The following is a 15,300-nucleotide window of genomic DNA, read 5'->3' as shown; positions in this document are numbered from 1 at the left end:
TCAATATTATTTCATAACGTTTTGTTATTATCCTTCCCATCAAGTCTGACAAAGACGCCACATCATGATTCTGCCACCACTATGTTTCACTGCAGGGATGCTCTACAGAGTTAGTTTTCAGTTTTTTTGTAGATGGACATATTTTTGTAGCTTTGCAGTTTTGAACAATTCATTTTAGGATAAATTAATATATATATATATATATATATATATATATATATATATATATATATATATATATATATATATAAAATCCTGCTAGAGACATGTCAAGCAGGATTCATACCTGACCTTTCTGATGTGTTTGTCACTAAAGTATTGCATCCAAACTGAGATTAAATTGCATAACTTTATAGAGGGGTTTCAAAAAAAAAGACAATACATGCCACATTTTTCAGGTTTTTTATTTGTAAAATATGTTGAAACTAATGTATCATTTTTCTTCTACTTAGAAATCATGAGCTTTTTGTTTTGTTCCAGTTGCAATACATTGAAATTTGTGAGAGACAAAATGTAATGGTGAGTTAATAGGGCCTTTTTTTCTAAAGTACTATAACCTTTTCTTATTTATAACAAAGTGTCAAAGATTTTCAGAGTGTGTTACTTGTTCCTGCACAGCACGATGCATGTTCATGGTGCTGTGGTGATGTAGCCTCTTTTGCAAAGCTGTGGCTCACTTTTTCAAGTTACTTTGCCTTAAATCGCCACTAATTTCAATGCTACTGTGAATACATACTTGCAACTTTAGAAATCCTGCAGAATGGTTTGTTTGGTTTGTAAATTTATATGCTAAAAATATTTTTTAATCACAAATATGTTACATTTTAAAAACATCTAACAAACAAACCTAAAATTCAGAAAGTATGTGTATCCTTAGATTTAAAGGTATGAAGTAGTGTTTGAAAAACACATTTTAATGTGCTTTTAGATATAGATATGGAGTAGGACTCAGTATCTGATAAATGCAGGTTTATATTAAAGACAAAAGGTACTTCTTCTCCTCTTCCGAGCTTCCTTTTCGCAGTCTGCACACTGATTGTCCCAAATCGCCTTGTTAATGGAGGCAGCATTCGTCTCATCAATTTCTGTCTGGCGGATATCACATTCTGTTAGAGTGCTGTTGTGAACCATCGCCTCTGCCAAAGCTTTACCTCCAACCTGCACAAACACAAGACACAGACACACACACACACGTGATGTAGCAAAGAAACACAATGCTTGTGATAACATCCCACAATGTAACAGCTTTAAAGACACATTTGACAACCTTGTATAATCACCACTCCCTGCTCACACTTTCAGAACTGCACATTGCTGCTGTCACCAGTGACAAATAGTTGTTTTCTTACACAGAAACAGCCATTTCTATTTTTACAAAGATTGAACCAAGGTCACAGATACTGATGGTATTACGTTTCTGCTGTGTGGGTGACTTTTGATCCTCTGCAATGTATTCCAGACAGAGATACGGTATGCCATGAAATATTTGAGAGGAGAGAGCGTGAGAGATAAAAAGTCAGAAATGTGTCTCATGGGGAAATACTTAACTCTGCTCTCCATTACTACATGTTTTCCACACGTGTCTATGAATAATTGAAAACCCATGTATTTCACAGCTATTCTGGTTACTTGCGGCACACATGCCTGTGCAGACTGCACCAGTCATCAAGTGAAAACAAAGGAAGCTATTTTTCCACACTTTAGTTGCATAAACCAAGTTTTGTAACGATAAAGGTGTTTAATGATATGGTGCATCTGGAATGTATTCGCAGCACTTTTCTACATTTTGTTATGTTACGGCCTTAATCCAAATTGTATTGAATTAATCTCTTTCCTCAAAAATCTATGCACAAATACCTCATTATGACAATTTGGGGAAAAAAAATCATCACAATCGCCATTGCTTGAATTTCTATTTTTAATAAATTGGCAAAACACACAAAACTTTTCCTCACTTTGTTACTTATAGGCATGGAAAAAGAAAAGTATGTAAAAATATTTGAAATTGCATCTATCCATGTTTCTATAGTTAGAGCTTGAACACCATAAAAATAGCTGGTAAACCTCAGTATTAACAATTTTAAAATGTGTAAAGAAAAAGCTTCGAGAACTTAACAACTCTATGAGAACATTAATGGCTTAATTTTCACATGTAACATGTAGGATCAGAGTCCTATAAAATACATCAATTTATTGTTTATTTATCAGATGTTAATTGAAGTAGTACGTCAGAGAAAGATTAACATGCATGACATTTCTGCTGTTGGTGATCCAGGAAGTACTTTGGTATATTTCACACACCTTTCTGCTAAATTAGTCCTGATGTAGTAATAAAACCTTTAGCAAAGCCTTGTGACATGAATATTATGGTCAAATAGAACATGTTTAAAAATTATCTTAACCCTTTTAAGAGTTACAAGTTTGCTTCAATTCCCAAAGGAGCAAAATAAAGTAGCTTTATAGAGATAAATAATAACGACTTGTTCTAACTTACCTCTCCAAGGCTGTTGCAGGACAGATTGAGGGTCTTCAGTGTTTCATTCTTTAGAAGCACTTTTGACAGCACAACAGCAGTTATGGAGGTCAAATCATTGCCTCCCAAGTGCAGGTATGTCAGGGTCGTGTTGTTCTGCAAGGCCTCGACAATGGCCTGCCCACCTTCGTCCCTCACCTGGTTCAGACGCATGTTCAGGTACCGTAGAGTGGAATTGTTTGACAGAGCCTGAGCTAAGATTTTGGCTCCATGGACGTCGATTTCATTGTTGCAAATGTTGAGCTTCTCCAGTCGGCCCTTGGAGAGCAGCTCACCAACAGACCTGGCACCACCGTCTCTGAGGATGTTGTGAGCTAAGTCGAGCTCTATCAGGGAAGGATGGTCCATAAGGCATCTCAAGAGCGGGCGACACTTTTTATCGTCAACTTGACTTTGACGGATCCTCAGGACCTGCAGACACATAATACAGTACTCTGAGGCTTTAAGTTGTCAGCAATAACTGCTGATTGAATGGTAATATTAAAGAAGAAATTAATACTGAGCAACAGCTGTGAAAACCTTGCAAAAAGAAGTGGCCACAAATCTGGAAAATAGCTGGAAATGTCACAAAATTTGCAATTCTTAATTTTATGCTTTCAGACTGAGCCTAAAGTAAATGATCTGTTCCAGAAACTTTGATAAATTTGACCATAAAAGTTGTGTAAATACCAAAAAAAGGGGCTTGTAGATATGCCATCCACAGATATCTTGACTTTCTATTTTTTTTTTTTTTCACTTAAATGCTTCAGATCACCAAACTAATTTCACAATTAGGAAAACAAATTACAGTTTTCATTAAGGAAAGAAAGTAATTTAAGCAAGAAAAGTGAGTTTAGAGAGCATGAAAGTTCAAGTTTAAGTCTGAACTGTGACAACACCTCTCCAGATGCAACAATTTTTATTTTTGTGTGTGTGCCATGCAAGGATACCACAAAAAATTTGTAAATGAAAAGATTTTTTTTTTTTACAGAACTGCAAATAAAATAAATTGCAACCTTTTGTATATAAACTGATGAGAGAAATATATGTTTACCTTCAGAGTTTTGCAGCCCTTAAAAGCTAAGGTGAGGGCTCTGCAGTCCCTGTCGGTTATTTGAAACATTGTCCATTCAAAGTTCATCCCACATTGTTTGATTGTATACACCAAATGGAGCTCTTCCAGATGTATCAGCTCAGCCAACACAGGCCCAAAGTCAAAATGACAAATTGAGGGATCATCTTCCTCCTCATTGGAAAGCGTTGCTATTTCATTCTGATCATCATCTCTCCCCTTCACAAACTTCCTTGAAGTCAGCAGCAGCTGTGTGATGTTCAACCTCTTGACATAATTTTTACAGAGAGCGAGCGCATCGAGAATGACCTTAAACTCTGTTTCCTCTGGGATGAAAAGTTCGATCAAGTTCTCCAAGTGCCTCTCGAAGAACATCCGTTTCCAGCTGTAGTCATACTGAGAGATGTCGCAGATCTTCCACCGCTGCTGGCAGCACCGCTTCCAGAACAGACCGTCAGGGACCAGGTCGGCAGTCACATGCAGAGGCAGGGAAAGAGACAGCCTCGACTGAATTGAATCTTTCAGCTCGGGTGTGAGTTTTTCAAATAAATACTTTTCTGTAACAAGCACAAATTAAAATTTAACGTTAGTTCATAAAAAGAGGCACAAAAAGAGCAACACAATTTTAATATAGTGGAGTTCAGGTTGCTGTTCTGCTGAAAAGTGAACCTCTGACAAGGATTTAATAGGGTACAACAAAAATACCTTCAACTGTGTCTGCAATGCATCGTTGACATAGGCTGGACAAACTGGGAACCAAATCCAGGGACCAGTTTGGATCTTCGGCAATTATACTTCTCATTTTTATTTTGTTTTCCACTGGGTTGGATGGTTTCTGGAAAATGACAATGATATGGAACAAATTGAGGGTGTTTTTAACATATATTAAATGTAAATTTTAACAAGCTGATATATGTAAAAGATATATATAAACAATACAAATAAACCAAAATTTGTCATATTGAGCCGAAAGCTTTGCAGTTACAAAACACTGTTGTTGATATCTTAAGGAATAAAACAAGAATACTGTTGTTAATTATTTCTTAATAAAGACCAAAGTGTCCACATTTTGGATATATCTCTATTCGCAGAAGAAGAAAAAAAAACACTTGCTAATGACATAAAAGCGCTCATCTAAATGAGTTGCTAGAAGTTTTAAATGTAGGTTAAAAACGGCTAACTTGAAGATGTCCCTTTAAATTTTCCATTAAAGCAGCTAACGTTGTAGCCAAACTGCGGCCAGCGGAAAATAAACTCAAAATAAAAAAAATATGACTTTTCAGACTTTAACACTATTATTCTTCCCGTTAAGATAACAACTCACTATGCATAAAGATACATTGTATTGATAAATTTATATGAGGCCTTCGTAGCAAACCTGATGCGTGCTGGTTCCGGAACAAGCCTGTTTCTATGGAAACGAAACGCTTTCAGTTTAATTTACGGTTTCAGGAAATTGTAGGTACTATTGTTTATCTCGAGCGTTGACATAATTACGCTAACTACATGTCAAACGTTCGAGGTAGCTAAGTTAGAGAAATTCATACTCGATTTGGGGTTTTGTTCACTGTTCAAACTATTTTAGAAAAACACGTACACTCCCAATTTTAAAGTACCAGGTCTTATTTGTGAGTTCTCAAAAATGGACATTCCCGAGCTTTACGTAAATGCAACACCGAAATCAGGAGGAAATGAACGTCAAAATCACAGTCATATCTAGGGAAGCGCTCAAATGCTTCCACTTGAATAATCTATGTAAATCGTCTGTCAAAATATTTTCTGACTGGTTACTGTTGTACTTCCTATAAAGAAAATCAACAACATAGGGATAACCCGACAACTAAAATTATACAAAGCAGCAGTATTTTGGATTATATTCCAGATAGATATAAGATCTTTATGACAGTAAAGTGTTTTTGTGTTTAGTTATTAATTTATTTATTTTATCAGGCAGTGTGGAAGAGCAAGGTCATGCTGAGAACCACATTCACATTCTACAAAACAGCCAGATGGACCTGGGATACGGATCGTAGGTCTTTTGGATGAGAAAACACTGGATGGAGTGAATCCATCTGTCCAATAAACAACAACATGAGGTGCCCAGACACTGTGTAGGAGGAGGAGGTGAGGGTAAGGGAAGGATCTCCTTACAAGAATTACGACTCGCATTTGCACTGTTTATTTTCTGTGACGCCAATGAAAAATGTGAACCCTCATTACCTGAATAATCCCTGAGTGTTTTACTGTAAAGTACTTCACAACACCAATATAGAAATAAGATTTTTTTAAAGTGCCTAGTGCACCTATTTTCCACATTTGTTTTGAAATTTACTTTTTTTTAATTAAGATTTTAAGTCATAGACTTAACTTGCAAAACTGTGATAATACATTTCTTCAATTTCTTTTCTAAATTGAAATCTGAAAAAGGTAGAATGCCTTTGTATTTTTATTTATTTTTGACATCCCTAGATAAAATCCATCTCTTCAGATATTTTAATTTGTGACCTATATAAATAGTCAGTATATTTTTCTATTTTCTTGACTGACAATTGAGAAGGAATTGATTTTATAAACCCATTATAACCATGTTTCCCATATGTGCCACACAGATTGTGTCAGGGAGAGAGTAATGGCTGTTCGAGGCACCACGAGCTTCCTCCGTGTATCTGAAGTTCAGTTGGGCTGGAAGATGAGAGGCTCCAACTGATCTCCCCAGGCAGTCCATCAGTCCTGTGTTTGTGTAATTCGGCCTGACGTACACACACTGCCCTTGTAGTTCGGCTTTAATGGACTGGCGTGACATCAGCCAACGCAGGAGGCGAATTTACTCTATGAACTGCTGTCCATGTGTACTCTAGGTGAAGCTACTCTGCTTGTGAATGACAATGCACCACACAGATATCGGTTTATGTATCTATTGCATTTGGATGAAGCGACATAATTCAGCTGCAAATATCTATAAGATCAGATCTGTATAAATCAAATGGCATATTCTTGGAAATCCTCAGATTACACACACAAGATGGTCATGAGTCAAGAAAGTTATATTTATTTATTAATTTTTATCTGTTTCAGACAAAGATGTTAATGCAAAAAGCAGTTTTTAACTGATTTTATGGGAAAATAAAACTTTTTCAAATCAGCAAGTTCTAAGTAGAAAAGTATTTGTCGCGCAAAACCAAGAAACTGATCGCAACACATCATACCGTATTCACTTTATCTTTGTCTGATAAATTCTTATATTCAAATTTGTTCAATGAATGGAAACATTTGACAAAAACAGGAGAAATCACCTGTTTAGCACCACTGAACTGTCCTCAAATGTCTGAAGAACTATTTTAACACATGGAGAAACACCTTTGTCTTTCCACAGCACCCTGTGACAACAGTGTGCTTTAAAATATTGCACCACTTGTGGCATCACACATCCATTTGCTCTCATAACACCAAGAGGTGTTGCATTAGTTCCTAAGCAACGTGGCGTTTAATTTCGGAAAAACAGGAGACAGAAGGGCTTAACCCAACAGCACTTCTTTAGAAATAGAAATATTTTTGTAGAATTGACACCCACATTCAAAGCTACTGATAAACTTATGTGTGATACTGTTAAATGGGAAAGACACATGTTAAAGTAAAAAAAAAAAAAAAGAAAAGTGCTATTAATAGATATAGTGGTGTGAAAAAGTGTTTTCTCCCCATCTTGGTTTTCAGCTTTTTTCTTGCATGCTCTTCTCACTTCAGTGTTTCAGAACATCAAACCAATTTAAATATTGTAGGTTTGCGTTTCGCTCTCTCTTAATGATCAACACCTTCATTTAGTAACTCCATTTGTGTTTGACTAACATAATCAGGAAACACTTTTTCACATGACTCTCTCAGGGTTTCAGCAGAAACAAATGAGGATTATTCCTTGAGTTTGAGTCACACAAGAACCTGTATTAAATGTCTGAATTAACTATGTAATATATAAAAGCTCTTTTTACGCTGGTTGAAAATTGCATTTTGGTTGAGCAAAAGCAGAGAAAGCTGAGGTAAACTCTAAGGTGCAGCCAGAGGGAGGGATTGATGCTCTCTCTTTTTCTGCTAACACGTCCTTTCAGCAGAGCTGGTTTGCAAGGCAAGCGATTCCCAGAAGGCACAGCAACTCTGGACCGAAACAACAAATGTTTGTCTTTTCATCATTCATCATATGCAAATGCAGAATAATTTGTACCAATCAACAAGATTGCTCTGTTTTATTTTAGATATTATTTGGAGTTTAAATTACAACTTTATATATATATATATATATATATATATATTTTAAATAATATTTCATGGTAACACCTCGCAAAAATTTTGTCACTTTGCAACCACAAACCTTAACTTTTAGTGATAGGCCAACATAGTTATGGAGGATTAATAAAGAATGGTTTTAAATTTGAAGTGTAACATATTTTTCAGAAAGTCTTTTCCAGCCTCAAACATGTTTCTTTCAATATTGCTTTGTATTTTCGCATCATCTATTTCTCCCATCAAATCTAACGCGCTTCCATGATTTTGCTTAATCATCCTACATTATGATTTTAAAAAAATTATATAAATTCCTTCAAAAAACAAAAAGGGAACTAAATCACATGAAAGTGGTTGCAATGTGGGGAATTTCAGATAATGTAAAGTAGCTCAAGGGATTGTATTGCTTTTGCAAATTATTGTATACAATTGATGCTGAAAAGTGATCATGATTCATCAACCCACACAAACATCATGCTTCATAATTTGTTTCAGATTTATAGGTAAGTTGGTGTCTTTTGTCATCTAATAATTAATAATCCTATGCAATATCTTGAAAACATTATTTTTTTTGAGCTGATGTATGGTACTTGGATTTATTGTAAACATTGATAAATATTTTCAGGTGGATAAAATGACACAAAATAGACAATCTGTGGGTTGAACATGCATTAGCCCACATAATATAATCTTGCATAAAATTATGAAAAATTACTTTTTATCTAATAATGAATCGCTTTATCCGATGTCAGTGTAAGAAAAGCTAAAACACAAAAAAGAACAGGTGAAGGAATGATAGTGAAAATGCATAGGAAGAAACTTTATTCCTGTTGCTGAAAATTCACAGAAAAACTCAAAATGGCCTCAATACAAAAACAAACATAAGGAACATTTTGTGGACTCATGATGAGACCCAAACATTTTTTTTTACAATATCCTTAACCTCCCCAGAACCATCCAGGGAAATCTAAAACTCTACAGAGTCCTGTTCACATTAAAGAAAAAAAAAAACAAAACAAAACAAAAGGGCTAAACCTCCAATTCATCAAAACTGTCTTCAGAGTCCACATGGATGCTGCTGTCCGTCTCCACTGAGACCACAGAGCTGAGACTGCTGTTTATGGACACCATGCTACTGTCGCTGGTCCTGCTACTGTCGTCATCGTGGATCACCATCACCTCGGCGATGGCGGCTGCTGGAGAGCACGGAGATAAACACAGTGTGAGTTTGGTCCATTGTTGTCTCTTATAAATGAATATCTAGTTTCGTGGGTTATCTTTTCCTTTTTGACTGTGTTCCCAAAAACCATGTTTTATAGTACTGCCATCTAGTGTCTGAAATGTTTATTTCCTCTTTTACTGCCTTAGAAACATGCAACCAGATTTGTAACCTACAATTATAATTTTGTCTTTTACTCAAATATAATTTCCATCCTTTGATTTCAGATGCCTAACTTTTTGGCCACATTGCCAAGAAACATGTTTTCAGGAGTCAGGATGAAGGTTTTAATCTTAAAAACGCTACCAAGTGTCAAGCATGGTGGTGGCAGCATGATGGTAACAGTCTGTGTTGCTGATGGAGACTCTAGCGCATTTCAAAGTGGGTGGAAGAAGATTAAGGACTACCTTCAAAGTTCTTCAACATATTATCAAATCAACAATTATGATTGCTACTTGGACACAACTGGTTGTTCAAACAGAAAGAAACGCCCCAAACACGTCCATCTGGGACTGATAATATTAACTCTATAGTAGGGGTTGCACCGATTGTTGTGTTATGGCCGATCATCAATTTTTAAAAAAGCTTCACATGCTGTTCATGATTTTAGGTAATACATTTGTTTTTATAACCAACACTGTTGTCAATGTCTCCAATAACACAGAACAAAAATGTCAATTTTTGTCACTTGACGCCATTTTTAAATAAAAATAAAAAAAGAGAGAGAGAGAGAAAAAGTCGCTAGAGCTTTCTGAAAATTCACAAATTCTAGTAAAATTCTTAAGTTGGCAACAGTGGGGAAATTATTGCTAATAACACACTTGGGTGATTTTCAGACCTTAGCAGAGGCAGATAAGATCGGTTTCACAAGCAATTATCGGCTGATAGCCAAAAATTAAAGAAATCGTTGCACTCTTACTTCCTACAAGTCCCCTGATTTCAAGACAACTAAAAGCGTCTGGGCTCTGCTTCAAAGCCGTCAATCCCATGAAACATTAACGGTGTTTGTTGCAAGGTTACAACAAAATACTCTTTAAGAAAAGAATGAAAAGAGAATGAACTAAATAAGTTTACTACAAATGACACACTGATGACATTCGTGCCCATCGTGAGTGAATCCAACTTTCTGGCTGGAACTGAAATTCATGCCAACAAATATTTTTATTGTAAAATGAAAATGTATGAAAATGTGCAGGTGTACGAGTGCCTACTACTACAGACGGCCATCAGAACGCACCTCATACCTTTCCTCTCAGTGACGAGGGCCTGCCGCCGGGCCTTCATGTCGAGGCTCAGGTTCTCCACCATGCGGTCGATGCAGTTATCCAAAGCCAGACAGCGGGTTTGGGACTGGATGGCCTGGCGACAGATGGGACACTCGTCTTTTTTATTGCGCCACTGCTTGATGCAGTAACAGCAGAAACTGTGGGCACAGTTCAAGATGACGGCCTGGAACAGGAGTGAGAGGAGATGTTAAAACATTTTTAAAAACTATTCAATACAGGATTTTATTTTATTTTTTTAGCCAGTTTCGTGTTTGCTTTGAGTTGTGCTATTTGGACCGTTAATTATTAGATCTGATTTGAGGCGCCCCCTAGTGGTTTCATAAAACATTAGCAAGAGTAGTGATATAAACCAACCTCGATGAAGAGCTCTGAGCAGATGATACATTGAAGCTCGTTCTCTAGGACTTCAGTAACTTGAGTGACTACCTCTTCTTTCTGTGCTCTCGCCTTTTCTTTCTCCTCCTGCACAAACAGAAAGATTTAGAAGTTGAAAGTCATGAAGAAAAGAAATAAAACATTATAAATGAAAGCTTAAATATACCTTGGTTACTTCGAGCTCTTTGTTTTTAGCCAATATAATTTCCTCAAAGCCTTTTCGAGAGAGGGCGAGTTCATCTATCACTTTTTTTTGCTGTTGAAAATAAATAAAATCAAACTGACGTTACACAGACACTTAAAACACACAAGATAGGCAAACACTGCTGGAAAAAACCCCTGCTTGTTTTAGTTTGTCGATTTTGTTATGAACAAAATCAGTATAAAAGGGTTCATATAACAGTTATTAAGAAGCTTTTTTGAGTTTCTCACCTCTTGTAGGGCCTCTTCAAGCTGTTTTTTCATTAACTCCTCTTGCTGTTGGGTTTTCTGCTCCTGATTAAGTAGGAATGCAATTTGATCAATAAAATATTTGAGTTTAACAATGAATACAGTTTTGTTGAGAATAAATATGAAACAGAGCAGCACTGTGAAGTGTGAATACTTTTTCAAAGTTCTGCAAGTGACTCTTGTATAGGAGTTTTGTCTTTTAAATGCATAAAAGCTTAATATTTTGAATTTATACCATGTTGTAGGAACAAAAAAAACAAACAAACAACAAAACAGTGCACCTCTAACTGCCTCTTTGTTTCGCTGAAGGATTTCTCTAACGTCTCCATGCGGTGCATCTTGGCTCTGAGCGCCTCCAGCTGACCCTGCAGCTCCCGGACCTGCTCCCCCCGGAGAGGGTCCGCCTGCCTGGGCTCGCCTTCCAGAGACTCGACCTGCCTCTGCGTGTCGCTAACCTGCTCCCTCAGGAGCAGGATATTCTGGCTGTACCTGCAGAGACAAAAAGATACCATGTCTTTTCCTCTTCTACCTTTTAATTTTAACAGGAAAACCCGTTTGTAAAGAAATTACACATAAATAGAAAGCAAATGTTTAACACAGTGTGTTCTTTAACACTTAAACCCCACCAAGAAAAAAATATACAAGGAGAAACTCCAAACTGTCTAAACTGGCGAAACAACTGTCTATCTAGCAAAGTTATAATAGTTCACTAAAACTAACAAAATAACGAAACCTGAAATTGAGAAAACATTTTCGTTAACTGAAATGAATAAGAACGGTACTTAATGGCTAAAAACTATAACTAACTGGAACTATATTGTGCAATTATAAAACAAAAACATACTGAAATCATAAATTTAATATTAATATTTTGTGTTTATGAATCACAAATGTGAAATGATTAACCAAACGTAACCAAGACGACCAATTGGAGGAGGTTTTTGCCTTACATTTGCAGGTTGTCGAGGTCCCAGGCAGAACTGGATCCATCGGGAGGAGGCAGCTCTCCTTCATTCTCCTGTATGCTGGTTACCGTCTCCTCTGGCTGTGTGTGACTGAGCTGCCGCCTCGCCTTCACAGGAGACAGAGGACAGGGCTTCGCGAACGATTTGTCTGCAGAAGAGCAGCGGTAGAGCTTGTGCTTGGAGGTAGAAGGCTCAACCTCTTCTACGCCCAACTTCCTTTTGAACTTTCTGGGTGTGTGGGCCACTTTGGTATCCTCTCTATGTTCCTTTACCAGGTAGGACTTAATGTCTTTGAGGGGCCGCTGGATGAGGATGTAGTCAAATTCCACTTTGGTCCCTAGTAAAGGAACTCCAAGCTGGATGGAGTCTCCGAGTCGGAGCAGATAGGGTTGCTCAGCAGGTATCCGCTCTCCATTTACCCACACACCATTGAGACTCTGGGAAGGAAAGTAACACAGTGTTTAAAAGCTGCTGTAGTATGTGAAGTGCAAAAATAATAGGAAACAGTAGTGTTAAAGAACATAGTTTACGTTGTTACAAGCAGTAGCATTGCTCATTTCTGTTAGTCTCTCTCTGTATTACCTGATTTGCATTTTAGAGTTGTGTCTAACAAGCTATTAAGTTAGGGATGGAAGTAGGGCTGAAACGATTCCTCGAATGATTCGAGTACCTCGATTACTAAAATTCCTCGAGGAAAATTTACCTGCCTCGAAGCTTCGTTAATTTATGTTTTATTAGTTAGCGCACCGTGTTCCGGCCGGGACTTCATTTGCGTTGCGCGGAGCTCTCACTTCCGCCTCTGAGTTGTTGACAAAAGCTAAGTCTCAGCGGCATAAAGTCCAATCTTCAAGATTGGCCCGTGGGGATTTTATTGATTGATGATAATGCCCGACTTTTTATCGTTTTTGGGGAACCAATAAGCATCCTTAAAATGACTGGGGGAATGCCTGGAGTACGGCAGCATTTCTCCTCCGGGGCTGCTGGTTGAAAGCGAACGGCGGGAAGAGCGCTGAGGTGAGCGGATAGCCTGAACAGGGCGGGCGGCTGAGTAGCTGATGCTTACCGTGTAAATGTAGCTTTACCGACGAACCGCACAATAAATTTCATATCCCGGTCTGAAGAAACGGGTGGCGGAGCGCATCGTACATGGCTGGTAGATGAGTTTCTGAGTGTGACCAGTGAAGGTGTCGTAAATATCCCGTATTGCTTCCCCCCGTGTTCGTCCCCCGGTCTAACGGTTCGTCAGTCCGCTGGTCTATTTCCTCCCCTCCACCCCATGTTCGTTCATTCGCCCTCTCCTCCCACTCCAGGCGGCATTTCCCGTATTTTCAAACCCAAAGCGTGACAGGTTAGGTGGCAAGGTGAGTTTAATTAATCTATTAAACTCACTGAAGATGAATACATAAACTAAAAGCTGGATTGTAGACATTTTTTATAAGCACATTTGTGAGCCTGCTTCTTTGTTATTAAATTCAATATAATTTCAGATTTTTCTATAACTTTTCTTCTGGTTAACTTAGAAAGTGAGCTATTATTGTTACAGGTTAGTTTTCTAAACTACAAAAAGCAACTGTTAGGGATGCTCAAATATGAAAAATTGGACTGATATTGATATCTGATAGTAACACTGGTATTATGCCAGATTTACCAATATTTCATTTTATAATTTTTTTTATCCGATTACTCGATTAATCGTAAGAATAATCGATAGATTACTCGATTACTAAAATATTCGTTTACAACAGCCCTAGATGGAAGTTCGAGATTCAAGAAAGGTGAAAACTGTACACATCTTTTGTCTTCTCGGGATGACACCTTATATTGACTTTTATTTACTGAAAAGAAAGTTTAGCTCTTCTATTAGGATTTTTCACCTCATTACTCATTTGCGTCCTTTAGCTAAAGCCATAGTTTCGCACAGATGTTATAAAGGATAAATAGAATTTGAGTGTAATATAAGAAGAGAACAGGAAAAACAGATATAACTGCATTAATATCACAGCACAGTGGCAACAGTCAAAAGGAATAGAAGGAAATCTATGCATTTAGAACAATATAATTACATGAGAACCAGTTACTAATTCAGGTTAAACAGTGGGCAGGGATGTAAGGGTCAAAAGGCACACACGAGTCAGTCATAGAAATTTTCAAAACAGACTATATAATAATATATAATACAAAACAATGAGAAGAAAATAATGGACTCGGGACTGAACCTTGTGGAACTCCAAAGGTTATATAGGGGCAATGGTAGAGAACTGGCTAGCACCAACACTCTAATACAATTTAATATAAAACATAAATGCACGTATAGAGTCATAAAGAAATTAGTTTTATTAAGCATCCGTTAGACTTTAACTACATATGTGTGAGGAGAAAAGAGACAACTAATGACGTATTGAGTATTTAGCTCAAAAGAAAATTGGTCACCTTCTTATCTGTCACTGTCCACTGGCCGTCTTCCTTTTGCCTGAAGGAACAGTGCAATCTGGAGATCATGAGAGGGCAGGTTGAAGATAACAGCTGGTGGGTTACCTCTACTCCCCGTCCAACAGTGATCTGCACAGTCAAAAATAAACATGAAACTTGCAGCGCTTTACTTTGATATAAAAAAAAATTGAATTACGTCATACTGAATGCCAAACACACCAATAACACACGATAGATAAATATATATACGAATTTAAAGAGGCGACAAGGACGCTTATGTATAAACTTTAAAACTTCACAGTCATTAAGTTTTGCTTGTTAGCTAACATTAGCCAACTGCACCTCAGCGTTTTCGAACAAACGGAGCCAGTCCGAGTTTTTCCCGACTCTCATCAGACATAAAACCTCCGAGTCTGAGCAGTCATCCTCCTCAGCCGAGCAGCAGTCCGTTGCTACGCTGTCCATGTTACCTCATTTCGGTAGGAGGCCACTTCGACCTAAAACACCCTACCTACGTTACGATTCTCTGCCATATCGCTGCAGCAACTGCCTACTGTGCTAGCGTTGAAGCTCTGCAACGCTACCAGAGAAGCCGGAAACGGTTAGTTTATTTTCAAAATAAAAGCACTACACATAAACTATTATTATTATTATTATTATTATTATTATTATTATTATTATTATTATTATTATTATTATTATTATTATTATTATTATTG

At 37.2% G+C, this 15,300-nt stretch overlaps 2 protein-coding genes across 5 annotated transcripts; both read right to left on the bottom strand.

Moving 5' to 3' along the window:
• Nucleotides 1-388: 388 nt before the first annotated feature.
• On the bottom strand, nt 389-4,416 carry drc5 (dynein regulatory complex subunit 5). Its single transcript, XM_088002117.1, has 4 exons — nt 4,282-4,416; nt 3,567-4,136; nt 2,495-2,944; nt 389-1,158 (listed from the first exon to the last, which is right to left on the bottom strand). The coding sequence occupies exons 1-4, from the start codon at nt 4,384-4,386 to the stop codon at nt 976-978; spliced, it is 1,308 nt and encodes a 435-aa protein (XP_087858243.1). The 5' UTR covers nt 4,387-4,416; the 3' UTR covers nt 389-975.
• Nucleotides 4,417-8,649: 4,233 nt separating this feature from the next.
• rnf8 (ring finger protein 8, E3 ubiquitin protein ligase) lies at nt 8,650-15,164 on the bottom strand. Of its 4 annotated transcripts, none has more exons than XM_015011302.2 (9): nt 14,924-15,164; nt 14,582-14,710; nt 12,137-12,588; nt 11,468-11,675; nt 11,169-11,231; nt 10,903-10,992; nt 10,716-10,823; nt 10,313-10,524; nt 8,650-9,052 (listed from the first exon to the last, which is right to left on the bottom strand). In XM_015011302.2, exons 1-9 carry the CDS (start codon nt 15,044-15,046, stop codon nt 9,016-9,018), a joined length of 1,422 nt encoding a protein of 473 aa, XP_014866788.1. In that variant the 5' UTR covers nt 15,047-15,164; the 3' UTR covers nt 8,650-9,015. The 4 variants fall into 4 exon arrangements, with proteins under 4 accessions (XP_014866788.1, XP_014866789.1, XP_014866786.1 ...); XM_015011303.2 differs by having other exon boundaries at nt 8,650-9,049; XM_015011300.2 differs by having other exon boundaries at nt 8,650-9,049; nt 10,320-10,524.
• Nucleotides 15,165-15,300: the final 136 nt, after the last annotated feature.

Source organism: Poecilia mexicana, unplaced genomic scaffold (genome assembly GCF_051168715.1).
Source record: "Poecilia mexicana isolate PSO_F unplaced genomic scaffold, ASM5116871v1 scaffold_21, whole genome shotgun sequence".
Classification (NCBI taxonomy): Eukaryota; Metazoa; Chordata; class Actinopteri; order Cyprinodontiformes; family Poeciliidae; genus Poecilia; species Poecilia mexicana.
The sequence above is the reverse complement of the archived record's forward strand: the minus strand, read 5'-3'. Positions and strand labels throughout refer to the sequence as shown.

Coding starts and splice junctions, on each gene's coding strand:
- rnf8 (XM_015011299.2), bottom strand. CDS start 15,046: ATGGACAGCGTAGCAACGGACTGCTGCTCGGCTGAGGAGGATGACTGC. Junction 10,993..11,168: donor TTGAAGAGGCCCTACAAGAG/GTGAGAAACTCA, acceptor TATTTTCAACAG/CAAAAAAAAGTGATAGATGA. Junction 9,053..10,319: donor CCTCGTCACTGAGAGGAAAG/GTATGAGGTGCG, acceptor CGTGCTCTCCAG/CAGCCGCCATCGCCGAGGTG.
- drc5 (XM_088002117.1), bottom strand. CDS start 4,386: ATGAGAAGTATAATTGCCGAAGATCCAAACTGGTCCCTGGATTTGGTT. Junction 4,137..4,281: donor ACACAGTTGAAGGTATTTTT/GTTGTACCCTAT, acceptor GTTACAGAAAAG/TATTTATTTGAAAAACTCAC. Junction 2,945..3,566: donor AGGGCTGCAAAACTCTGAAG/GTAAACATATAT, acceptor ATGTGTCTGCAG/GTCCTGAGGATCCGTCAAAG.